Source organism: Megascapheus bottae, chromosome 24 (assembly GCF_031878675.1).
Source record: "Megascapheus bottae isolate mThoBot1 chromosome 24, mThoBot2.hap1, whole genome shotgun sequence".
NCBI classification, from domain to species: domain Eukaryota; kingdom Metazoa; phylum Chordata; class Mammalia; order Rodentia; family Geomyidae; genus Megascapheus; species Megascapheus bottae.
In genome coordinates, this window is record NC_143532.1 from 26,610,177 (window position 1) to 26,637,321 (window position 27,145).

The window sequence follows — 27,145 nt, forward strand, 5'->3', positions numbered from 1 at the left end:
CATATTAACCTGTGTAATAAAACATTGTCTATAGAGTCATACATTTTTATGTCTATGTAGTTATGTTTATATTTCCAATATCATCTATGACCAGTAATTTTTTAGTACCATCTTCCCAAGTGAGTAATGGGAGCATTGGATGTGAGTTCATGTTGAATTCTGTATGACTTCATCAGAGCTTGCTGGACCTCAGAATATCCTTTTAGAGGCACTAAATGGTGCATCAAACAAGATTTTAAAGTACTGAACTGCCTCCTTAATACAAATGATTTGGGTTGGTGTTTATTTCATTTCTGGGACTTACAAATGTTCATTGCCATCAAATTTATACATATATTGTTTGTATTTACAAAATGAACATTTTAAACCATATGATAATGCATAAAATGTCTAATCTAAAACGTTAGTTTTAGAATTTTATTCCCTCTTCCTTCATTTGTCTTCATTGACTAAAGCTAATTATAACTGGTATAACATGACTTTTTTTTAGAATGATTCTTTTATTGTGATTCATAGAAGGGTTATATTATATTCACCAGACAGAAGGTGCATAACTTCACAAACATTGATACCCTTTCTCATGACATGGTCCCCATTTCCCTCCCACCCACCCCCATGCTTGATTTTCCCCCTTCCCTATCCAATTTCAAATAACTAATTAAGCACATATAAAATATATCAGATAATAAGGTGAAATATTGTAACAATATGAGATAACCAAGGGATGGCAAAAGAGATGAGAGATAACATGGTACATTAAGGACAACAGTCACTCATTATATGGCTTTTGTTTCCTTATCCTGGAGGTCCTTACATTTAGTGTCATACTATTTGGCCTTATGTCTCTAGATTTTGTTCTATTGTAAATCTCTGCTAGGAGAGCTCAAGGTTTCTACTGTTTATGACAAATGAGGGAGACTATTGGGCCTATGTTCCTTTGAATCTGGCTTACTTCACTTAATATGATTTTTTTCTAAGTCTTTACATTTCCTAACAAATGGGGCGATGTCATTCTTTCTGACAGCAGCATAGAATTCCATTGTGTATAAATACAACAGCTTGTTGATCCACTCATCAACTGAGGGACATTTGGGTTGGTTCCATATCTTTGCTATGGTAAATAGTGCTGCAATGAACATCACTGTGCTAGTGGATTTAGTATGTCCTTGTTTCTGGACGGATGGGCAAATGCCAAGTAGTGGAATTGCTGGGTCATAGGGGAGCTCTATGTTTTAATCTTTTGAGGAACTGCCACACTGCTTTCCATAGTGGTTGAACGAGTTTGCACTCCCACCAACAGTGTAGTAGTGATCCTTCCTGGCCACATCCCCTCCAGCATCTGTTGTTATTCGTTTTCTTGATCCTTGCCATTCTAAGTGGAGTGAGGTGGAATCTTAGAGTTGTTTTGATTTGCATTTCTTTTATGACCAGAGATGTTGAGCATTTCTTCATGTGTCTATAGGACATTTTTATTTCTTCTTCAGGGAAGACTCTCTTTAAGCCTTGGCCCATCTTTTAATGGAATGGTTGTTACTTTGGAGATTAGTTTTGGAATGATTCAATTTTTTGAGCTGTTGATATATTTTAGATATGAGGCCTTTGTCTGTTGTATGGTTATGAAGATCTTCTCCCACTCTGTAGGCTTTCTAGTTAATTTACTAGCTATGTCCTTTGCCATACAGAAGCTCTGCAGTTTAATGCAGTCCCACTTATCCAGCCTTTCTCTGATTTGTTGTGTTTCTAGGACCTTATTAAGAAAGTTTCGACCTGTGCCAAGGAGGCCTAGTGTATTTTCTATTCCTTCTTGTAAAGTTTTCAGTGTATCTGCTTTTACCTTGAGGTCTTTGATCCATTTGGAGTTAATCTTAGTGCAGGGTGACAAAGAAGGATCCAACTTTTCTGCAGGTGCTAACCAGTTCTGCCAGCACCACTTGTTGAAGAGGCTGTCTTTTTTCCATTCTATTTTTTTGGCTCTCTAATCAAAGATTAGGTGTCCATAGGTCTGTGGTTTAATATCTGGGTCTTCAGTTCTATTCCATTGGTCTTCAGGCCTGTTCTTGTGCCAGTACCAAGCTGCTTTGATTATTATAGCTCTGTAATAGAGTCTAAAGTTTGGAATTGAAATTCCTCCAGCGCTGTTCTTTCTGCTAAGAAATGTTTTTGCTATATGGTGTCTAGAGTCGTAAGTTTTTATGTCTATGTAGTTGTGTTTATATTTCCCGTACCATGTCTATAGCATTGGGTATGCAACTATTGAGAAATGGACAGTTTTTTGTTTTTTGGGTTTTTTGCTTGAACTCAGGCTTTTGGGTGCCTGGTACTCTACTCTTTTTTTTTTTTTGCCAGTCCTGGGCTTGAGCTCAGGGCCTGAGCACTGTCCTTGGACTTTCTCAAGGCTAGAGCTCTACCACTTGAGCCTCAGCAACACTTCCGGCTTTTTTCTATGTATGTGGTACCGAGGGAATCGAACCCGGGTCTTCATGCATGCTAGGCAAGCACTTTAACCACTAGGCCAAACTCCCGGCCCCAGGGTGCCTGGTACTCTTATCACATGAGCCACACCTTCCAGCCTTTTACTGGTGAGTAGGAGATAAGAGTCTGAAGATTTGTCTGCCTGTGCTGGCTTCAGTCCATGATCTTCATATCTTCGCCTCCTAAGTAGCTAGAATTACAGGCATGAGCCACTAGCCCGTGAAGGGAATGATCTTTTTTTACCCATGGAGAAGATCTGTCAGAACTGATGTTGGGGTAAACAGACAGAGGAAAGAAAGGCCTGGAAATAGTCTCAGCACCATCTATTCAGATTCATGCCAGTTTGTGCCTAGGCACTGCTGCCTTAACTCCTGGACAGAGGCTATGCCATATTTCTTTTCAAGCTTCTAAAAGTAGGTCCACTATTTATTCTCCTCCCTTTCTTTCACTGCAGATTTCGAGTCCTCTGGGATGAGGAGGTAGAAAAGGTGGGTGCCGAGAAGGCCTCTCTGGTCCGAGTAGCCTGGAAATTCCAGAGGACACGCGTGCTGATGGATGTCGTAGCAAATATTCTCTGCATCGTCATGGCAGCCCTTGGGCCCGTGAGTAGGGCTGGCCCCCTCCCCTGCCTTTCCTCTAGGTCCCCGCTGTGTGAAATTGCCATTAGTTCTTTTCTCTACGAGCTATTGGCTTTAATGCTTTGTCGTTATCTTTGTGCTCCTGGTGTGTGTGTGTGTGTGTGTGTGTGTGTGTGTGTGTGTGTATTTTCATAAAATGAATCTTTGTCAGGCACAGCAGCAGCTACCGAAGTTAATTAAAAAAAGTTGGTCTCGGAGAAGTCAGCTTGCTGACATTATTCAAAGCCTCCAACTCCAACTTCTCCTTCAGTGGTCTTCTCTCTCTGTTGTGCTATTTTACAGACTGTTCTCATTCACCAAATCCTCAAGTACACTGAGAGCACCTCTGGGAAAGTCTGGGTTGGCATCAGCCTGTGCCTAGCCCTTTTTGCCACCGAGTTTACCAAAGTCCTCTTTTGGGCCCTTGCCTGGGCCATAAATTACCGCACAGCCATCCGGTTGAAAGTGGCCCTCTCCACGTTGGTTTTTGAAAATCTGGTGTCCTTTAAGACATTGGCACACATCTCTGCTGGAGAGGTAAGCTGGTCCAGAGGACATTTAATATTAGAAACTCAATCCTGGCCTGGCGCCAGTGGCTCACGCCTGTAATCCTAGCTACTCAGGAGGCTGAGATCTGAGGATCGTGGTTCAAAGCCAGCCCAGGCACGAAAGTTCCGTGAGACTCTTATCTCCAATTAACCACCAGAAAACTGGAGGTGGTGCTGTGGCTCAAAGGGAAGAGCAGTAGCCTTGGGCTGAAGAGCTCAGGGCCAGCGCCCAGGCCCAGAGTTCAAGCTCCAAGATCTCCATCAACCATAAAAAGAAACTCAATCCTGGTGTTGTGAATGTGTGAGGTGTATTTCCTGGGAGGGGTACCTGCCTTGCTTTGCTTGTCTACGCCCTGTCCATCCTGTCCCTTCTCTCTGCTAAGTGAGGTAGATGGTGGGGCCTCCAAACGAAGGCATTCAAAGATCTAGAGACTTCTGATTCCAGTTGGGAGGGAGCATGGGGGTGATTTTTCCCCAGCCCCTTCATCAATGAAGACAACAGGGCAGCACAGAACACAGTAGGTGTTTATAAAATCAACTGACTAGCTGGATACAGTGGCCATTTGCCTGATACCCCAGCATTAGAAGGTTGAGGCCCAAGACAATAAGTTTGGGGCTGGCCTGGGATACATTGTGTAATCATGGGTTTTGTTTTTCTTTTCTTTTTTTTTTTTTTTATTTCAAACAACTCTTTATTCCATTACTTTTCTACTAAAACAGATTTTAAGGAACCATATAGAAAAAAAAACATAACAAAACACTTAACCTTGTTTTTCTTTTTAAGTTGATTGATGAATCCATTAATTCCGGTTGCATATCAATTGGGTTTCAAAGCCATCACCACAAGCATGCCTATTACACTTCATAATTGACAGTTTTCTTTTGCCCTTAATCCCTAGCAATAAAATCCTTCTCTCTTAGGAGAGTTTCCTAATAAAGGGAACCCCAGGTGGTATGAGTGAAGAGAAAGGACTTGTTTTTCTCTTAAAGTTTCTCTTTCATGTATTCTAAGTATCCTATATCAATAGTGATTGGCTTCTGCCTATACCGGAGAGTGGATTACGTGATAGATTAAAGGTTTATTTACTTTCATCCTACATAACAGGAGGCTGGAAGTGGATACACAGGGCTGGTGGGGGGCCTTGAGGTCCTCTTTCTTTGTCACTGTCCTAACGTGTGGCTCAGGACGGGCGCTACTGATCCCAGCCACCTTTCAAAGAGGAGGAAGTAGAGAAAAACAAAAGAGATGTATCTTCTATGCTGAAAGACCCCTTTAAAGATTTTCTCCCTTCATTCTCTTCCGTATTCTGGCATCCATATTCTGGTCTTGTGGTCACACATCTTCTACAATGTCAACTGGGAGATGGAGTCTTTTAGTTGCAATGTTGTGTAGATACAGAAGAAGAGCAAGATTGATGAAGAATAGATGACAATACATCTCCAGCATGCTCCTAGATAGATCTAGTACTTTAAATCTTCCTTCTTTGGGATTCTCAGTTCTAAGGAACTGGTCTCCCCAAAGTCAGGGGGATACTTAGCATGTTGGGGCTGGAGGCATGGCTGAAGTGGCAGAGAACCTGCTAAGTTAAGTGCAAGGCCCTAAGTTCAAATCCTAGCACCATTACCACCCAAAACAAACCAACAAAACGAAATAAAACTCACATTAGTCCCCTCAGTCATTTGGAAAACCTTTGGTTGAGGAAATGTCTGAGTGATTCTTCTTAATGGAACCTATGTGCTTTCTTTCTAGGTGCTCAACGTACTGTCAAGTGATAGCTATTCCTTGTTTGAAGCCGCCTTATTTTGTCCCTTGCCAGCCACTATCCCCATCCTAATGATCGTTTGTGCAATGTATGCCTTTTTCATTCTGGGGCCCACAGCTTTAATCGGGATATCTGTGTATCTCATATTCATCCCAATCCAGGTAAAGAAGTCCTGTATGCTTTAATTGAATAGGATAGAAGGCTGCACTTCTGAGGTGTGTACCTGGCACTCACAAGTGTGCTTTCTTCTGCCAGCACAGTGCTGCTGCGTGTGTGTGTGTGTGTGTGTGTGTGTGTGTGTGTGTGTGTATACTAGAGCTGGAACTCAAGGCCACGGTGCTATCCCCTAGCTTTTTTTCATTCAAGGCCAACATTCTACTACTTGAATATTTGAACCACGGTGTCACTTGTGGCTTTTTGTAGTTATTTGGAGATACAACACTCTTGGGTTTGTCTGCTCAGGCTGGCTTCAGATTTCTGCCTTCTCAGTAGCTGGAATTATAGTTGTGAGCCACTGGCACCTTGCCATAGTTTTGTTTTGTTTTTAGAACTTGAACACTCCGGGGAGAGGGGCATGCTTCCTCAGTTTACTGAAATCCCTGACACTGCCTGGCATCCTGGTACTTTTTGTCATATCACCTGTCTGATTACCAGCAGGTTCCCTCAGGCCAAGGGATGCACTCATCTGATGACCTCAGTCAACTTTCTTTAGAACTTTTCCCTGGCACTTAGGCTCTAATTCCTGGACTTTTAGGCCAACTGCAACTCAGCAGTTCTCCCAGACCATCATGTTTGTACCTTGATTTCAGATGTTTATGGCTAAGCTCAATTCAACTTTCCGAAGATCAGCAATTTCTGTGACAGACAAGCGAGTTCAGACAATGAATGAGTTTCTAACCTGTATCAAACTGATTAAAATGTACGCCTGGGAGAAATCATTTACAAACACCATTCAAGGTAGGATGCGAAGCTGCTTAGAGAATCACTTATTCTGTAGAATGTGCTCTTCTAAGAGGTCCTTGGGGTTCCCAGGAAGAAGTATTGCAGAGGGAGCTGTTGGGGACCCTTCAGGCTGCTCTCACAAGTCAAAGGATTCTTTCAAGGATAGTGGAGAGTTTATAACAGACCCAGATATCTGATATACCCCAAAGTAAAAAATACAAGGCTTTGTCTTCACTGGAAATGTTAGTGTTGACTGGGAACCTTTCACACACACACACACACACACACACACACACACACACACACACACACAAATCTGCTAACACACTGGAGCAGTAAAGGAGCAATCTCAAGCTATTTCGTTGACTTAGGGAAGACTTTCTCTCCCTCCTTTATGTCTCTCTCTCCTCTCTCTCTCTCTCTCTCTCTCTCTCTCTCTCTCTCTCTCTCTCTCTCTCTCACACACACACACACACACACACACACACACAATGGTTTAATAGTGTTTGATCCACTATCCATTCCTTCAGATACAAGTATATACATGAAGATTTAAAAACGATGATATGAAAACTGTCACAATAACTGGAAATGCAAATATTGACATGTTTCATGTAGAGACATTTGCCATGATTATTGGCATGGGTCCAGGTTGACTGATAATTGATCAGAATCATGGTTATAGTTGACTCTGAATTGACAATTATGTACTGGTGCGAGCATGTAATTAGAATGGAACTATGAGTCCCTACATCAACAAGTGGCTTTAGAAAGCTTACACTGCTGTATATGGTGGTCTGATTTCTGTCATCTCTACTCTCGAGGGGCTGAGGTAGGCAGACCATGATTTCAAGCCCAGTCTGAGTTACATAGTGAGACCTTGTCCCTAAAACAGAAAGATCAAAGAAAACACGTTTCTAAGCTTGTTAAAAGAAGTGGCCTAGATGACACATGAGAAGTCCTAGGAGACTTTTTTAAGGATTCAGAAACATTTCTGCACATTCTAAATGTACTTTATTACAATTTCACTTAATGAAATTCAATTTGACTTAATTGATATCAACCCAATTCTATGTAACTCCAACTGGTTTAATTCAATAAATATATGCCAGATTCCTATGTACGAGATCATGGGAGCAATGATTAAGACACATTTTCTGCTTTTAAGATAAATGGAAGATGAGAAAATTAAGCTCAGAAAGAGCCTTTGAGGTCTTGTCTGTAGCATCAGACTAAAGCCAGAATCTACCTTCCACTCTCTGTTCCATATACACCCCAAACCCAAGCCTATCTCCTCTTATAGATTACTCAAGAACCAATAAATTCTCATTTCCTCTTCCCTTTCTTCTTTGTTCCCTCCTCCTCCTCCTCCTCCTCCTCCTCCTCCTCCTCCTCCTCCTCCTCCTCCTCCTCCTCCTCCTCCTCTTCCTTGTTCTTGTTCTTCTTCTTCTTCTTCTTCTTCTTCTTCTTCTTCTTCTTCTTCTTCTTCTTCTTCTTCTTCTTCTTCTTCTTCTTCTTCTTCTTCTTCTTTTCCATCTTCTTTTTCTTCTCCATCAGCCATGGGGCTTGAACTCTGGGCCTGAGTACTGTCCCTAAGGTCTTCAGCTCAAGGCTACTGCTTTACCACTTGAGCCACAGTACCTCTTCTAGTTTCCAGATGGTAAATTGGAGAGAAGAGTCTCATGGACTTTGGTGTTTGGGCTGGCTTTGAACCATGATACTCAGACCTCAACCTTCTGAGTAGCTAGGATTACAGATGTGAGCCCAGGCCCTCCCCACCTTTTACTTTTTACCAACCCTGGGGCTTGAACTTAGGGCCTTGGCACTGTCCTTGGACACTTTTTGCTCAAGGCTAGTGCTCTACCGCTTGAGCCACAGCACCACTTCCGGCTTTTTCTGAATGTGTGGTATTGAGGAATGGAGCCCAGGTCTCTGTGCATACTAGGCGAGCACTCTACCACCAGGCCATACTCTCAGCTCTCCCCCTCTTCTTTATAATTCCTTATTTAAAACAAAGTTCATAATAGTTCAGCAAAAGGCAGCTCACACAAGGAGGGGTCTGACTGAAGTCTTGCTGTCTGTTCTTTCCACCCCGCATCCTCTGCTCACTTCTCATCCCTTGTCCTTGCCTGGACCCTGGAGGCCTCTGGGCTTCTGACTGACTCGTGGACTATCAGGGCTGGAGGGGACCTTGGAAGCCGTCCACTCGAGCAGGCACATATTCATACCAAGCTGCCAGTTTGCCCTGAGTTTGTGCCCAGGCATTTCTGAATTTTGCCATTTCAACTTCACCATCGTTTGGAGAAAGACCAGGAACTGGTAATATGTTTCCTAATCCTGATGCTTGACATGCACACATCAGAGCTGTTTTCTACTTCATAGATATAAGAAAGAGGGAAAGACAAATCCTGGAGAAAGCCGGCTACGTGCAAAGTGGAAATTCCGCCATGGCCCCTATTGTATCCACCATTGCCATCGTGTCCACGTTCACCTGCCATGTCCTCCTGAAGCGCAAGCTCACTGCCCCTGTGGTAAGGACCATCTCCAGACCTGGCTGGCTTGATACTCTGTCCCTTGCCAGGCCCAGGTGGGACCTCCGACCTTCCCACCTCAAAACTCCCAGCTTATAATTAGTTCTTGGACTAACAAGGAGGGCAGGAGAACCTGCCCATGATTCTTCCCTGGGCCCTGATAGAGTCCAGGTAGACTGAGTACTAGACTGCTATTTTATATTTGCAGAAAAACACTGAAACCAACAGAGTATTTGGCTCTCTTCTTCATATACTGTGTACTATAAGCCAGAGAGTTTGAGGTCATTCCCTTAGTTCCTTCTGAGGGACTTGGAGGTCAAAGAGTCATGATTGGGATCAGAATTCTCCCCTTCCCAGATTGGGAGTCATGTCTGCTTTGTGTAAATTTCAACTTGTGGGCCATGACTTGTGGCAAATCACTGACGACATGTGGCTTTGGTTTAATGTCTATCAATCTTGTCAGCATAGTTGTGATGAAGCATGAATTGCTTTAGTAAAAGCACATGGGCATCCTGGCCCTTAACTACTGTGTCAGAGGGTCTTACTCAGGCCAGGCAAAGGATGGATGGGAGTTCAGAGGGGAATTGGGAGGAATGTGAGAAGTAGATGCTTTTATAAGGAACCTGAGACAGAGGAATGGTGAGTTGAAGTGAATGAACATTGACTTTGATAAATAAAGTAAAAGTCCAGCTAAGATGTTAAACTAAATATCTTCAGACAAGTAGTTGAAGCAAAGTAAACAAAGGAGGAAGGTAGAAGGAGAGAGAGGGAGAGGGAGAGGGAGAGGGAGAGGGAGAAAGACAGAGACATGTAGGAAGACAGACAGACAGACAGACAGAGACAGAAACAGAAGCATTAATCACTATTCCCCAGTCCCTCAGATCACAGGTATCAAGAAAAGGAATCAGGGCCAGGAGTTTGGCCTAGTGGTAGAGTGCTTGCCTAGCATGCACAAAGACCTGGGTTTTATTTCTTGGTACCATATATATAAAAAAAGCCAGATGGTGCTGTGGCTCAAGTGGTGGAGCTCTAGCCTTGAGAAAGCCCAAGGACAGTGCTCAGGCCCTGAGTTCATGCACTAGGACTGGCAAAATAAAAGTTAAAAAAAGAAAAGGCGTCATGCTTGAGAAAGTGGGGTGCTTTATTTGAGCCATCCCCAATAAAAATGTTAGTTATTACTATCGTGTGTGTAAGTGTATGTGTGTGTGTGTGTGTGTGTGTGTGTGTGGTAATTTTTTTTCTGCCAGTCTTGGGGCTAGTCTAGTGCTCAGGGCTTAAGAACTGTCCTTGGACTTTCTTAAGGCTAGCGCTCTACCACTTGAGCCACAGCACTACTTGCAGCTTTTTTCTATGTAAGTTGTACAGAGGAATCGAAACAGGTCTTTGTGCATGCTAGGCAAGCACTCTAGTACTCAGCCAAACTCCTGGCCCATATGTGACAATTTTATCTTTTTCAGTTATCCAGCATGTCATAACTTCTGACTGGGCTACTCTTACAGACCCTAGGACTTTGAACCCAGCTCTGAATGTAAACCGTAATGAGTGACAGTGCACTGCAGACTGAATGGAACAGGCCAATTACTGGGAATACTTTTCTCTTTAGCAATAGCTCATCAAACAAATCAAGCAAGGCCTGGACTTCCTGAGCCAAAGGTGGGCCTTTGGGACACAGAGAGCTCAGTTTCCTTCAGAAATGTATTCAGGCCCAGAGAATATAGGAACATCCTTCACTATCCTTCATGTGCATGTGTGGGTAATAAGGAGTGAACTCAGAGCCTGGGGAATGACCCTTAGCATTTTCTCTCAAAGTTAGCAAAAAAGCTTGAGCCCCTACTTTGACTTTTTGGTGTTTAATTGGAGATAAGTCTCACAGATTTTTCTTTTCTGGGCTGGATTCAAAGTATGATTCTTAGATCACAACCTCTTAATAGCTAGAAGTACAGGCATGATTCACCACAGCCTAGCTCACCATCACCTTAATAAAGTATCTAGAATGAATGGAAACCTGAGTTCCTATCCAGGGACCCATTCCATTGTAGGCAGGATTGCTCAGCTGAAGGAAGTTGTGTGATAACTTTCTTAGATGAAGGTTTGGAGAAAAGCTGCTAGTTGTAATTGGACGAATGAGGAGATAGAATCTGACATGAGGTCTTCTGCCACCAGGGAAGCAGAACAAGGAAAGTAGGAAGTTTGTCTACATGAAGGCTGACTTCTCACATCCTGAGCAGGCTCAGGATGAAGACCCTTGTGCAGATGGGAGGGAGTTTGGGGGAAGGCACTTTCTATCAGTCATTGGTTCATGGAAGGCAGGGAATAGAGGCCAGACTGTAGAAGCAGGAGCGCTTCTACAATAGGTCTGTCCAGGGAGCTACCTCCTCCAGTCCTACGGCTTTGCCTGTGTAGAAAAGTAGGCAGTGACCACAAAGGCTCAGTGAAAGGAACTGAGAGTGCAGAATGACCAGGGACAGTGTGCAAAACTGTGCAAATGAAGATGTGGTTAGGAAGGGATGTCTGCAAATGCATTCAAAGAGGGGTCTTCCTTGCACCTCTCTTCTTCATCTAAATTCTAATGGATATATTTCCTACCATACCTTGAAAATCAAAAAGCAAATTAGATTAAGATGCCACTGTCCTGAATTTGCCAACCAGTGTTTTCTGAGCCATGAAATGAAAACATGTTCCTCTGTGAATCCCAACTGTGCCTCTACTTCTTATGTGGGGATTGCTCATCAAGCTAACCCCTCACATTTCTCTTTTGTCCTTCAGGCATTTAGTGTGATTGCCATGTTTAATGTAATGAAGTTTTCAATTGCAATTTTGCCTTTCTCGGTCAAAGCAGCGGCCGAAGCCAAAGTCTCTCTAAGGAGAATGAAGGTATAACTAACATTGGGTGAGTAGGGAAGAGAGATCTTGTTTCTGGGTGGGCAAATGCCCAGAAATAGGGGTGCTGTACAGATCCAGTGGAGGGCGTGGGCCACTTGTGGGGTTTACATCAGGACAAGGATGTCGTTGGAGGTTGGAACAGTAAGTGTGGACCAAGGTGGAACAGTGAGAGCTTGGCAGCAGCCTGTCCTTGTAGAAACAGGAGAGTCTCTCCTTGGCCAATGAATCTTTTGTTTTTATTTTTATCTTTCGTAGCTGTACTGGGGCCTGAACTCAGGGCCTCAAGTTCTCACCTGACATTTTCCATTCAAACTTGGCACTCTACCACTTGAGCCACACCTCCAATTCTGGCAAGTTTGCTGATTAATTGGAGATAAAAATTAGTCTGATTGCTCTGTCCAGGCTAGCTTTGAATCTTCAGATCTCAGCTTCCTGAGTAGCTAGGATTAGAGGCATGAGTCTTGTGTATTTTAATCAGTCATACCTTCCATGCTCCTCTCCCCCGCCATTTCCTCCATCAGTCAAATCGTTTCCAACATCCTTTTGAGCATTATGGCTGTATCCTTCCACCATTCCATTTTCTATCTCTCTGCTTCTTCCTTCTATTAACCCCATTCCCCATTCAAGGCATATTACAGTTTTCTGATAATCATTTTGTTAAATTGGCTGTTAACTGTTCAAATTATTTACTACTTAGAGTTTCAAGACAGTCTGCTTGATTGTGGCCCACTGTGTGTTTACATGAAAGATTATAATTTGGATCTAAGATCCACATATGAGAAGGAACAGGAGCCCTTTGTATTTCAGGGGCTGCCAACCCATGAATCCAGCAATGGTGGTACCCCTCTTTACCTCCTGGTAACCTGTGTCCTCCGTTTTAACAGGCATTGTTATAAGATTGGATTGGAAGATACTGTTAACCACTCTGGGGACAAAACACATTAACACTATCACATTCATTGTATATGTTGTGATTGCAGAAAAAAAAAAGGAAATATCTCTCCGATTAGGGGAAGGATATTTTTCTTGGACCCTCAACCTCTGCTCTCTCCTGACAGCTGCCACCTCTGTTCAGAGGTGACTTACACACCTGTCCTCATTTCCTAACACTCCCTTTCTTAAATCCACATCATACTCAGTCCACAGAGAGCTCTTAGAATATTCTCTCTGGTTACCAATACTCACTTACTGCAATCCTGAACCCTTGTCCTTTTCCCTTCCTCTGGATTAAACATAGTTTCTCCTCTACATTCCCCCTATCCCCATCCTCATTGATCTCTGCAATTTAGTAATCACTTTTTTTTTTTTACTATTCTCACCCATACTTCCAACACGTTTTGTGTTTTGCATGGCTCCTTGTCTGCCTGTGCTATGCCCTCTGCTTAAATGCCCTTAACTTCTCTTCCCTCCCTCATTTTTGCTTGTATTGCTTCTGTACTGATTCACTTCAGGCAACAACTACATGAACCAAGCTGGAGAGTCAGAATTCTCTTCTCTGGCAGTCACAGTACCACAATGTGTGGACACAATATGTCCTTATCACATTCACTGAAATGTTCTAGCAGGTTTCAGCTCTTTCCAGACCAACCTCTCTAGGGACAGGAATTATGCCTTATTTATAATTGACATTTCTGCTGTTTACTCCATAGCCTGGCATATGGTAGCTACTTGGTGAATGTTTTGTTGAACTGAGCTGCATGGGGTCCTGGAGGAGGACATAGCAGAGACTGAGCTCATGCCCTTAGTTTCATGTGCACCAATGTTGGGCAGTGAAGGCCATCACCCAGAGACTAGCTGATGCCAATTGTCATGGTCATGAGGGGTGAGGGAGACCATGCAGGCCTCAGAGTTGAAGAGGCATCTGCAGTACGTAGTATGAGGTGGGTTATTTTGTGGTGCAATCCCCACATCCCTGGGTGGAAATGCTTCTGAGTTGTCCTGGTTTTCTAGAGTTAGTACTGTCAAGATTTTGATGTGGAGCCATTGGGAGATAGATTGGGGGGATTCCTGAAAATGGATGATGTCTGCCCATTTAATTTTGTCTCTTTAATCTTAGAAAATTCTCATAGCAAAAAGTCCTCCATCTTACATCACTCAACCAGAAGATCCAGATACTATGCTGTTTTTGGCAAATGCTACCTTGACATGGGAGCAAGAAGCCTACATGAAAGATGATCCAAAGAAAGTAATGAACCAGAAAAGGCAAATTTTCAAGGAAAAGAGGCCAGACATATACAGTGAGCCAAGTCCATCAGTCCAGGAGGTTGCTAGCACAGAGGAGCAAAGTGGCAGCCCCAAATCCATTCTGCACAACATAAACTTTGTGGTGAGAAAGGTGGGTGTAGTCACCAGCTTCATAGGACTGTAGTAAAATACGTGAGGCAACTTATAAAGCGAATAGGTTTATTTGGACAGTTTTGAAGGTTCTAGTCCAGAAGCGTTGCTCCATGACAAACCTCTACTGAGAGTCATACAGCATGGTGGGAGGTAGGTAGGACAGTCAGGTCACTTAGTCTGTGTGCCAGAAAGCAGAGAAAGAAGAGATCATGGTCCATAAGGACCCATAAGGTCTTGATTTCTGAAAGTCATCCTCATTTCCCAATAGTACTGCCCTGAGGATCAAGCCTCTAACACCAGGGCATTCAGCATCTAAACTAAAGAGGTAGTTGTGGATCTGAAGTTATGGCCTCTGTTCTTATCCTCATACTATGTAGTTATGGCCTTTGTATGACTCATAAAATTTAGTTTGAGCTGGATGGAAGCTGGGGTGGACTGTACCTAACCAGGTGCTCTATCTCTCTATCCCCAATGGAAAATTATGTATGTAAACATTGGAGGTGTTTTCCTCAAGCTTTGAGAACACAATTCCTTATTAGCACTGATTTTCCAGTGCCTCCCTTGGAACCAGTTTTTTTTTTTATTTTAACTTTTCACTTATTTTCAATTTTACAAAGTGATTTCTATTTAACATATCCATTTATATGTACAATTCTTATTTAAAAATTATTGTAAAGGTGATGTACAGAAAGGTTACAATTACATAATTTAGATGATGAGTATATTTCCTTTTGAATACTATCACCCTCTCCCTCATTCTCTCCCAGTTTTTTCCCTCCTGAATTCCCTCCCCCAAAAGTTGTATTCCCAACATAGTGTCTAGTGGGTTTCACTGCTAAATTGGTTCACGCTTTGTCCCACTGTTTCTGTGCTTTCCCCTTTCCCTCCCCAAATCAGATAAACATATATAAGTCAAAGCATAAAGAAATAAAAAAACAGTGACAGAAGGGAATAAACCAAAGAAAAAAGTGGAAGGAGGAGGATGAGGAAGAACTGCAAACAGTATAATAAAAAACCTCTTCTATTTCTTGGAGTTCATTTTGATAAGCATCATTTTATATGATCTTATGCACATAGCTATTGAGCCCTTGTGATCCTCTCCTAAGAATATCCTTTCAATCTCACTGTGTGAATGTTTAGACTGCTGTTTAGTTAATCATGTTCAGGTGTAATTATTTGTCTTTTATTGTCCACTGGGTTTACTTGTATGCATCTTAATTAGCGTTATCCCTTCCATCATTCTCCTTCACCTCGCATCCATCTCCTAAAGTTTTCTAACGCCATTTCCATGTGTGTATACTGAACATTATCACTGTGTTTTCCCACCAGGCCTCTCTCCATTTGTCTCTCTCCCTCCTCTTAGTTCCCACTCACTTCAGGCAAGGCATGTTTCAGCTTTTGGATAATCATTTTGTTAAACTATCTGTAAATTGTTCAAAGGAATTGCACCATGGAAAGCCACCTGCATGTACTATAAGCATATTAGTCAGTTTGATTGTCTGTGTATGCCTATGGCCCAGTCTGTGTTTTCATGTATGTTTATGTTTAAGTTTAATATCCACATATGACAGAAAATATGCACACTTTCTCTCTGTGAGCCTGACTTACTTCATTTGCTGTTTTCCAAGACTGTCTTTTCCCCTGCATATGACATATTCTTTCTGATGAGTAAAATTTCATTATACATATATGATGTTTTCTTGAGCCTTGCACTGTTATAGAGGACCTGAGCTATTTCCATAATTTGGCTACTGTGAATATGTTATAACAAACATGATTGTTCAAGTGTCTTTACTGTATCTTACCTTTCTATCTTTTGGATAGATGCTCAAGAGTGGATTGTAGTGTTAGTCTGTTTTTAATGTTTTGAGGAATCACTCTACCAACTCCTGTAGTGGTTACACTATTTTATATTTCCATCCACAGCATATTAGTTTTCCTTTTCTCCTACATTCTTGCCAACATTTGTTGTTGTTCATATTCTTTGTGGCCATGATGGTTGGAGTGAGATGAAATCTCAATGGTGTTTTAATTTACCAGGGATGCTGAATCTTTTTTCATGTATTTATTGGTCATTTGTATTCCTCTTGAGAAGTTTCTATTTAGCTCCTTTGCTGGTTTACTGCTTCTTTGGGGATTTAGCATTTTTGAGCTCCATATATATGTTTGTAACTACATCCTCATCAGACATACCTCTGGCAAAGATTTTCTACAGTTCTTTTTCATGTAGCGATGATATTTTTCACCGTACTATATTTTTCACGTTTATAGCTTGATGCAATCTCATTTGTCATTTGGCCAACATTAGGCCCATCTTTCCCTCAAAATCAGGAAACTGAGATTTTTTGACCCCTGGACATCTCTGCAGCAGTGTTCCCAAGGGCAACAGTGATTTTGTTATAGTTCTCAGCACTAATGATGTCCCTAATGTCTGAATCTCCCATCTGTTGACTCACTCTTGCCCCATGCAAACACTACAGGAGGAAAGATGTTTATTGCCATGCAGTAGTTTACCATGAGGATTGGTTTCTCTGGCAGACAACAAGGCTGCCTGTTACATAGTCACTGCCACTCAGTGGTCTGAGTAAAGTTAAGCTTAGTCCTGCTGAAAGTAGCCGCTTTGTCTTTTTCATGCATCCCAGTGCCTTTGGTGCACAGCATCTGATTGTTCCAATCATGCCTTCTCAGATGGTTCCAGAAAACTGGTACCATCTAAAGAAACTTCTGTAAATCCCTGCAGTGGTTTTCATCTAAATGCTATTCTCAGGTTGCTACAATGTCTGGATTTGTGCATCAAGGCCAAGGTCAGCACTGTAAAATAAGTGGAAGGTGTATAGTTGAAGACATCCAGGCATGGGGATTACTATTCCTTTGATGCCTGGTGGATTCCTGTTCTATTGTCAGACATTGAGCAGCTAGCTGTATGGCTTTGGGTGCATTGCCTAAGCTCTTAATATCTGTTTCTTTACCTGTTCTGTGGATTTTTATAATTGTGCTTATTTCAGAAAGTACTTGTGATCAATGATACTAAACCCATGGTTAACTTCAACTTCTATTAACAATTTTGTTACCCTTTTAAAAATAATTATCCTGATTAAGTGCTGCCCTTAAATGTCCTTAACTCAAGTTTTCCATATTTTTCCAAATGTATCTTCATCATCCTTTAGACATTGTCCTCCAGGATATCAGGGGGGGTATTATTCAGAGTTATGTATTTAACAGCCAGCCCAGAACCTTGCCAGAAGTCCCCAGTAATATTTGCTGAGTGAACAAATGAACTATCAGAACCCAGAGAGTACAGACCTTGAGTGTTTTCTCCTGGAGACAAGAATGTGCTGCAGGCTTTAAGAAATGGACAGGACTCAAGGACTTTTAAAGAGATGTATTTTTTTTTTTTTTTTGGCGGGGGAGAGTCATGGGGCTTGAACTCAGCCTGGGCGCTGTCCCTGAGCTCTTCAGCTCAAGGCTACCGCCCTTCCCCTGGGCCTGGGAATTGTCCCTGATCTCATCAGCTTAAGGCTACCAACCTACTCTTGAGCCAAGCTTCACTTCCCATTTTCTAGAGGTTAATTGGAAATAAGAGTCTCAGGTCCTTCTGTGCGGGGCTGGCTTTGAACCTTTGATTTTCAGATCTCAGCCTTCTGAGTAGCTAGGATTACAGGCATGAGCCACCGTGCCCAGCACGAAATATATTTTTATTACTACATGTTATACAAAAGGATTTAATTACAATTCCATATATACAAATATATGTATATGTATATACATATATATACATCCTGGCCCAGCTCAGGATGGAAAAAAGCTGTGTCTGTTTCCATGTTGGGTATCTTTGCTCTACGTGACTACAGGGAGCAGCCCTATGAGAGAAAATTCTCCAGTGGTCCACATGCAACATGTGTTCAGACAGAGCAGTAGGAACATGCTTACCTCAATCTCTACATGGGCTGTTCCTCTGCCTGTAGAGGTCTACATGCTCCCTCCCTCAGCCTCCTTCGTAACTTACTTAAACATCACCTATAGCAAATGCTGCCTTGGCTCTTGTGCCTTGGTAGGCTCTGGCCATCTTCCAACAGAAGAGTTTGCATTTGTGTCTGAGAGTTCCTTACCCTACTCCCAGGGTGCTAAGATTTTGGCAGACAAGGAAACAGGCCTCAGGCAATAACTTCTGGGCTATTTATATAAAACTGTGCTCAGTTTCCCAGAGTTTCCTTATGGCAGGAGCTTCATTTGCCTTCCGTGAGAGAGCATTTATGGCCACTTTTCCTTTTATGTACCATTTCCTCTCTTGTTTGGGATATGTTTGGTTATTCTGAAAACAGAATAATGTATTCATACACACCCTTGAGCCAGCATCTATACTTGGCAGGTCTTGCTTTCTCAGGTGGTTTTCCTGTGTCCCCAGCTTTTTTCACTCCCTTTGCTTTCTTTCTCCATGGTGAATATTTCACATACGCCAGGTTTTGCCTGCTTCTCTTGCTTCTTCTATTTTCCAGTCCTAGGCTTGAGCTCAGGGCCTGAGCACTGTCCTTGGACTTTCTCAAGGCTAGAGCTCTACCACTTGAGCCTCAGTACCACTTCTGGCTTTTTTCTATGTATATGGTACTGAGGAATTGAACCCAGGTCTTTGTGCATGCTAGGCAAGCACTCTACCACTCGGCCAAACTCCCAGCTCCTTCTCTTGCTTCTTGTCTGTCTTCCACAGATAAAGCATAAGCTCCATAGTGCAGATGCAGGACTCACCTGCTTTGTTCTTTGCTTTTGTGTCAGCACTGGTGTTCAGATCACTCCCTGGCATGTAGCAGGTGCTCAGTAATGACTTGAAGACGAATTAACAAATCTGCAGCTGTATTGAAATCCTGAGCCCAACATGCTAAAACAGAGTAGCTGCCCAGTATTTTTAACTTGAATTGTGATGATGGAGGAATTAATAAAAAGACTTTGGAAAAATCACTTTAAAGGCCACCTGTGTTCCTCTGGGCTATCTCACCTTTTTACCTTCCTTGCTTTCCTAGAGACACAGAACAACTTAAAGTCCACTGCCTGTTTTTTCCCAGATTAGCACAAGACTGTTTCACATCAGTGCCTGTCTGTACACAGTTTCTAGAAGCCCTCTGGGAACTCTGCTGTGCTGTGCAAAGGAGAGTACTTAATTAAGACTCACATCCTAGCATCTTCCCAGGTTATGTGCATTGGGGTGGGGTAGAAGGCTGCAGCTGCCACCTCAGAACCCACAGGAGCATTTGTCCCCGCTGACACCTTAGGACTGTGACTGTGTCTTTTTTCTACTTCTCTGGCAGGGGAAGGTCCTGGGAATCTGTGGGAATGTTGGAAGCGGGAAGAGCTCCCTCATTTCAGCTCTCCTAGGACAGGTAAGCAGGGAGTGAGTTCTGCAAGATGGCACATACATATGCCTAGTTTCGGGGTTTGAGTGGTCAGTTGGTAGACTGGGCTGTCTCTGGGGACTGTGCACATGTTTGGTAGATTTCTGAGGTGTTCATGCATTTGGCAGCTCCATTTCCATTGGCTAGACATGGCCCACTCTTTTCACACACTTTAGGGTTTGCACCCTGAGGCCATGTGTGAAATTGGAATTGCTTCTGCTTGGAGCTCCATTTTGGCTTAAGGAAAAATGTTAAATACATGTTTTTTTCTATAGCTTGGGTTGTTCTGATTTAGAAAGGCAGTGTAGTGGAGAATGAAAGAGCCGGGGTCTCATGGTGACTTTCTGTGCATTTTCCTTTGTTTGTCTCCATGTCCCTAGTAGTGTCTGCCCAGTGCAGCTGCTTTATCACACGGGACCCACTTGGAGGGTGGGTGGTTCATTGAAGTGGGTTTTGTCCCTTCTCTGCTCCCTCTAGCTAGTGGTGACCTCTAGCACCCGGGGGCATGGTGGGGCCATTTATTATGCTCATGTTGTCATGGTTTCTAAGTTGTATTTAAATGAATGAGAAATTTTCCAGGAAAAATATGTTCTCTTTTATTTTACTGTTCTTTTTTTTTTTCTGGTGGGTCATGGTGCTTGAACTTGGCCTGAGCACTGTCCCTGAGCTCTTTAGCTCACGGCTACCACCCTACCCTTGAGTCAAGCCCCACTTTTCTAGAGGTTAATTCGAGACAAGAGTCTCAGGTCCTTTTGTTTCCGGGCTGGCTTTGAACCTTGATCCTCAGATCTCAGTCTCCTGTGTAGCTAGGATTACAGACATGAGTCACCTTACCGGGCTCATTTTACTGTTCTTAAAGAGAAGATTGGATGGCTGGAATTGTGAATAGCCAGAAGAATTTGGGGTCCCTCTGAAGAAGTGAACTTCAGTAGAACCCCACTGTAATGATACATGTGTAACTCTGGTGTGACTGACTTCTTGGGCCTCCTTTGACTGTAGAAAGAGTATCAACTCCTCCCTGCCTAGAGGTGTAGGTGGGAGGTGAGGCTGGGCTGAGTCAGGTGCTCTCCTGAAGTAACTATACCCTGGAAATCATTATGTTCACCTCTGTGATGATGCTGGGGTTGGCAGTTGTGTGAGAGGTGGCCCAACTCAATTTTCTACCTAAGAACACAGACCCCTGGACAGCATAAGAAACATGTGTCAATTACAGGGGTAATATATGCACCAGCAGGCCTGTGACTGGGGCTCTGGAAGGGCAGGTTCCCTAATTTTCGCTTTATGACTCCTGTCAAGTGCTTGACATTGAGACCTTCTGTGGGGCTTTGCAGTGTGTGCATGAGATACCTTTCTGACCCTGGCACCTTTGAAACCACACTGCCCATGGAATAAGTGGGTGGGTGCCAGGGACTACAGGCTCAGGGAAGAGGCCTTGAGTGTAGCTTCTGAGCCTTTTTTTTTTTTTTTTTTGGTTCCAGATGCAGTTACAGAGAGGAGTCGTGGCTGTCAATGGATCTCTGGCTTATGTGTCACAGCAAGCATGGATTTTTCATGGAAATGTGAGAGAAAATATATTATTTGGAGAAGAGTACAATCATCAAAGGTAATGCTAATTGTTAAAATCCTGGGGCACAGTGGTATTTGGCAGGTCCCACTATGGATGCCATTGGTTATGACTCCTGGTAGATTTCTTGAATGAGTTCTGATGAAACGTGGGCACCAGTGCCTCTCTTCCTGACCTGTGTCAGGTTCACCTTTCTGCAGACCTGAGGCCACACATTGAGAAGAGGATGCAACCAACGCTCTCTTCCCAGAGTAAAATGCCGTATGTTATGGGGTTCGCTGTCACAGGGCATATGTTGCCTGATTGGAGGGAAAAAATGAATCTGAAAATTTTTGCTTTAGGCTGAGTAATCAAAACTTTGCTTGAAATCATGAGCAGCAGGCCTGTAATTAATCAATCCTGACATTATTACTTCACATCAGCATTATCAGGATGTCTCGTGTCCTCAAAATGATCTAATGCAATAAAAGGAAAGTTCCAGTTATAACTATCTGATATGCTGTGGGCCATTTATCTCAAAGCTCTGGGAAACAGTGGCTTCCTGAGGTTCATGTTCAAGTTTGATGTGTTTTCTCGAGCATACTGTCCTTTGAGAATGAAGTCACTTGTTTAGGACGAATGCTGGCATTCGAGTCCCATTTCGTGAATGAGGAAACTGGGAGCCCACAGAGCTGAGCTGATGGGCTCAAGGTCAATGATATTAAATGATAGACTTGGCCTTGGCCTTGGAGTCATTTATCATCTGGGTTACTGAGGGCCTCCCCAAGGACCACTGTGCTCAAAGTACAAAGCGACCATTGGTCTTAGGCTTCTAACTATCGTTTGAAATTTCTCATCTTGTCTGAATCCACAGACTCTGTCCCTCCTGGCTGGCATTTACCAACATGTGCATGCCTGGTAGGAATCCTGTTAGCTCACATCCTCCTTTCCTGGCTATGACATCCTGTCACCAAGAGGGCCAGGGGTGGCAAGATGAGCATGGCTCTAGTCCAGCTTTTCTGCTCAACATCTCCTGGCCCTGTGCCCACCCCAACCCCACCTGGAGTGTTTTCTCCTCCCATAGAAGCAGGATGGGAGGACAGTTCCTTTGTCAGTGAGGAAGTTCAGAGGGTGAGCGTTTACTAAATGCCTACAATGTGCAGAGTACTGAGGGGACACAGAGATGGCTCGGTAAATCTCTGTTGCCTAGCTGCTTAAGTCCAGGATGGACCTAAGAAGAGGAACAGACATGGCAGTGTCTCAAGAAAGGACACACCAAATGACAGGTGACTGTAGCAGGCTGTTTAGAGGCAGCAGATGTCATGAGATCTGGAGCATCAGGGAAGAATGATGGCATCTCTCTTGAAGGGCCTTGAAAGATGAACACCATTCACATGTGCAAAATCAACAGAGCTTTGGCTCCTAGGGTAGAAATTGCAGCTCTCAAAGCTACAGGAAGCAGGAGGAAATTTAAAATGGTATGCGGAGGGAGAAGACGTACAGAGCAGTCTGAGTCTTAAAGCCAAAGACTGGCAAAGGTAATCACATCAGCTCATGTGCTAGAGAATCTGCAGTGCACCAGACATTGCAATAGTGCTTTGCACATTTCCCCCTCCATTCTTACAGACCAGTGAGCACGAGACCAGGGAAATGCTGTCACTGGTCCAAGGACATCCAGGTGGATTTAAACCCATGCCATTCTGATTCTTAAATTTCTAGTCTGAGGCAGCCAAAGTTGGTATGTGAGCATTGTACTCAGGGTTGCACTTGAGTTCTGTTGTGTGTCTATTCTGACACACAGATACCTGTGTGTCAACTGAACAGCAGCCATACAGGGCATGCCTCCGTTCTCTCCTCATTGGCCCCACAGAGTCCATATTGGGAAGCCTGCTTTTGGTCATGCATTGAGAAGAAAGAGGATGATGATGATGATGATGATGATGATGATGATGATGATAACAACCATGATATTATCAGTCCATCGATCACCAACCAGCTCCTGTAGAATGGGATATAAACTTAGGGCCTGGTTGTAGGGACTGATAGCTGCTTGTATGAGGCACAAACCTGACCACTTCTAGGCACAACCAGCCATTGAGAACAAAGGCCAGTTCCTGTGGTTACCATGGTGCCCTGGGGACAACTCTGTTCATAGTGAGGCTGAGTGGGGTTGACATGAAAAGACACCCAAAGGAGAGAAATATGAGCCTATCTCTTACCATAGGGCTTGTACATTCTACCAACTACTGACTTTTCTAGGTTATTTGGTACCAGAATCCCTGAGGCAGATTGGCTGAATAAGGTCAGGCCCTGTGGGCTAAGGTACTTGGCTGTACAGAGCCAATCAGGATCTTCTAAGTAGTACTTTCCAAAATCAGGACTTGACAGTGGATGACACTGAGGAAGTCGAGAGATGAGGCATCCATAGCTAGGCTCCACCCCCATTTAGTTTTTGTCCCCTTTAGGTGGCATGCTCTGCCTCAGTGTCCTCAGCCACCCCATGGGGAAAAGGCTGTTTTTAACAACTTGGTAGAAGGAATGGGTAGACAGTGGCTTTCTAGAGTGGCAAGGCTCAGGTTGGTATCTCTAGTCAACCCAGGCCTGTGCTGCCAGGCTCCACTCCTTTATCCTCACAAGAACTGTCCCCTCAACTTTAGCCTATGTGATCAACTTCTTCCCTCAAGAACCTGTGACAGTGGTTGGCAGCCCTTGTGTTCCCTTTCAGGGTTGTATGGCGCTGATGTCATTTTCAGGAACCTTGCAAGGGGAGGGGTGAATACTGAGTCAAGGAAAGATCCCAGAGGTGAAGGGACGTTGCCTTTGGGACTTCAAAAGCAAGGCATCCATCCGGCCAGAAATCCTGAGTCTCATGCTTGCTGCTTCTGGTGACTTTGCCCCAAAGATGATAGTGGGGCCTGCGTGGGAAATCCAGGGTGGCAATTCCGGGCCTTCCTTTCCACATTGTCTTTTGACCTCTGTGCCCACAGGTATCAGCACACAGTCCGTGTCTGCGGCCTCCAGAAGGATCTCAGCAACCTCCCTTATGGAGACCTGACTGAGGTGAGCAGAGCTGGGACCCAAGCCCACCCCAGCTGCCACTCTTCTTGCTTGCTTAAATACCCCTGACCCACATGTAAATGTCCTGAAGGCTGACAGACCAGGGGAAAGCGGGCCACGTTCAGATGCTACCCATCTGAAATCCTCCATCAGGCTCTACTCTGGTGAACATAATGGATATCCACCCTGCCCTTTAGCTTTTGGTTCAGTATGAGCATGTCCAGGGACCACAGCTAGTCTTCCAATTGTCGCAGAAGACGCTCTGGGGAAAAATGGCTTCCTCACTTTAAGGGCAAGCTCTGCCCTGTAGAGCTAGGGTACAGGCTACTTCACGAAGCTGAGCCTCAGGACCCCTTCTTACCTCATCCCAGGAGTGTGGAGTCATATCCAAGCATTGCTCCTGTGACCTAGGGGAGTCCTTATGCCATCTTCCTCCCTCCCCAGCCTGCGTGGGCCCTATGCACAGTCTCCCCCACTTCCCCAAGGAGTTTGAGGGGGGCTCAGAAAGCCAAATTCTCTGAAGAATAGATCAGCTCCAAGCATATGGTGTTTCTCTACTAATGCCCTCAATTTGCCTGTCAGGGAAGCCTGCCTGCGAAGTGTCCACCCACCTCCTCGCGCCCCCCCCCCCCCGTCTCTGCTCACCCTTTAAGGCCCACCTCTTTGGGGAGGACTTTCCCAGGCCCATAGTGAGAGCAATTTACCTCACAGTACTCCAGTACACACTTCTGGATTGGTGCTCAGTAAAGTCTGCTTGGTGCTGTTTTTGTGTTACAACGTGACCTCCCAATCGATGGCCAGGTAGGGGGTTTTGCAAGTCCATTTTCTTGTGCCCTGCTGCCAGCACCCAGTGCAACATTTGAACAACTGACGATGATGAGTTCACTTTGACCTCCATAGGATAGAATTCTTCTGTAGCTAGGGATTTACTGAGCATCTATTGTGCACCCTTCCTGGTGCTGGGCTCAGGCATGTGGTAGTGAGCATGCCTTGTCTCTTCACAGAGCAAAGTTGCCAGCTGAGGGAGAGTTGGCCTAGCCCCTCTGCTCCCTGCCACATCTTGTGTCTGGTTCCATAATCTCTCAGAGCTTCTGTGCAATTTCCTTTGGTATTACTGGTCAAGATATAGTCTCTACAGCTAGGATGGGGGTGTCACAAGGCAGGAACCCCTCTCCCAGCATTGGGGATAGCTGCTCCCTTTGGGACACTGTGCATATGGATGTTCTGGGGAAGCCCTGGAAGGGAGCTCTTCCACTCACCTGTGCTCTTGGGTAGGGATATGCTCATGTGTGTCTTGAGAAGCTTCAAGAATTCCTGTTTTCTAAGAACTACAGGGTAGCCTGTGGGCTATGATTTCCGGAGTTACCATTCTTCCTATCCACAGATCGGAGAGCGGGGTCTCAACCTTTCCGGGGGGCAGAGGCAGAGGATCAGCCTGGCCCGCGCCGTCTACTCGGACCGTCAGCTCTACCTGCTGGATGACCCGCTGTCGGCTGTGGATGCCCATGTGGGCAAACACGTCTTTGAGGAATGCATTAAGAAGACACTTAAGGGAAAGACCGTTGTCCTTGTGACCCATCAGCTGCAGGTGACCCATGGGGTCTAGGGATGGGTGGCCCTGGACTTTACAAAGCTTCCCTTCTATCTAAACCTGGCTTCATCCAGCCTGTCCTCGCCTGTACAGGGTGCAGGGGCCACAGAGGTTATGGGAGACAATGGAAGCCTTCTCTTCTCCCTGTGTCACCCCAAAGGCCCTGCCTTTGGATTCAGTGAGGCCATTGCTTTTGGGGATTTATTGGGGACTAGACCTTTCTTTCGCCAGAGAGTTGCTTGTCTAGGAGTAACTGATGGGGGCCTGTGGGAGAACATGAGGCACTCTTGAGCTCTGGACCAATGCAGTGAGAAGCTGAGGAGGTGGATAAGGAATCAATTAACACCCTATTCTCTTCCACCAAGGGGGGGGGCAGGGGCAGCTTGGCTAGGGGTGAAAGGCGGTGGTGGACCTTTGAATGAAAGTGCTCTTATGTTCCAGTCTTCATCTCCAGGGGAGGTCAGGATTTGGGGCTAAGACTGAAGTTTACGGGGAGCTTCCCCTTGCCTGGAGCCTGCTCTCTGTGGGGAGAGTTGTCTCTTTTGGTCGTAGGAGCAGGAAGTTTGCTGTGCCGTGTTAGTGTGAGAATTTGGTAGGATGTCTGGTGGAATTAAGGACCTTGCTCCACCTGAGGAAAGCCAAGGCCCCTCTCTCTCATGCTACCTTCCTTTTCCTCTTCTCAGAGTGAGTGTCCAGAGATGTACAGTGTGCACAATACTGCAGCCAGGGTGTGTGTGTGTGTGTGTGTGTGTGTGTGTGTGTGTGGTCGTTGGGCTTGAACTCTGGGCCTAGGCGCTGTCCCTGAGCTTTTCAGTTCAAGGCTACCACCCTACCCCTGGAGCCACAGGGCCACATACCATTTTCTAGTGGTTAATTGGAGATGAGTCTCATAAACTTCAGTGCCTGGGCTGGCTTTGAGCCATGATCCTCAGATCTTAGCCTCCTGAGTAGCTAGGACTACAGGAGAAGAGAGGAAGGAATTTCTCAAAACAATGACCCTGAGCCAGCCTTTGCCCAGGGTAGAATTCTGGCCTGAGGAGATGCTCTAAGCCTTCTAATTTTGCCTGTATAGGCTGCCAGGTTTCCTGGGAGTGAGATCACCCTCCCTCTCCACCCTCCTCCCCAGGAAGCAGTACACAAGGCTGGGTCAGAGTGATGGGAATGTTGGGTTTCTTCATGGGCCCCTGTATGGTGGCTGGCAACAGACTGTGGCCCAACCAGGATGCTAAACACAGTAAGTATAACACTGGCCCATGGATGTTCAATCACTGGTCCTGGGGACTCCAGAGGATGATGCTTCACTCAACAGATGTAGGTCAGAACTGTCTCCCAAGAAGTCTTCACATGAGGAGAAATCATAGCCCCAGCCCTCGTCCATGTTTGAAACTTACTAACTAGCCATATGACCCTAGGCAAGTGCTCACTGTGTTTTCTCTGGTCTAGGTTTCCCCAAGGTCATGTTAGCTCACCTTTTTAG

General features: G+C 44.5%; 1 protein-coding gene across 1 annotated transcript in view; it reads left to right on the plus strand.

The window, feature by feature from the left end:
• The window catches only part of LOC150047168 (ATP-binding cassette sub-family C member 12-like), a 33,283-nt gene extending 12,199 nt beyond the window's left edge, over positions 1 to 21,084 (plus strand). Inside the window, exons 4-12 of the mRNA XM_090357679.1 lie at positions 2,927 to 3,074; positions 3,393 to 3,626; positions 5,388 to 5,561; positions 6,210 to 6,357; positions 8,725 to 8,873; positions 11,640 to 11,747; positions 13,813 to 14,091; positions 19,394 to 19,465; positions 20,956 to 21,084. Of these exons, the coding sequence (XP_090213805.1) occupies positions 2,927 to 3,074; positions 3,393 to 3,626; positions 5,388 to 5,561; positions 6,210 to 6,357; positions 8,725 to 8,873; positions 11,640 to 11,747; positions 13,813 to 14,091; positions 19,394 to 19,465; positions 20,956 to 21,084 (1,441 nt within the window). The remainder of the gene's footprint in view (positions 1 to 2,926; positions 3,075 to 3,392; positions 3,627 to 5,387; positions 5,562 to 6,209; positions 6,358 to 8,724; positions 8,874 to 11,639; positions 11,748 to 13,812; positions 14,092 to 19,393; positions 19,466 to 20,955) is intronic.
• Positions 21,085 to 27,145: the final 6,061 nt, after the last annotated feature.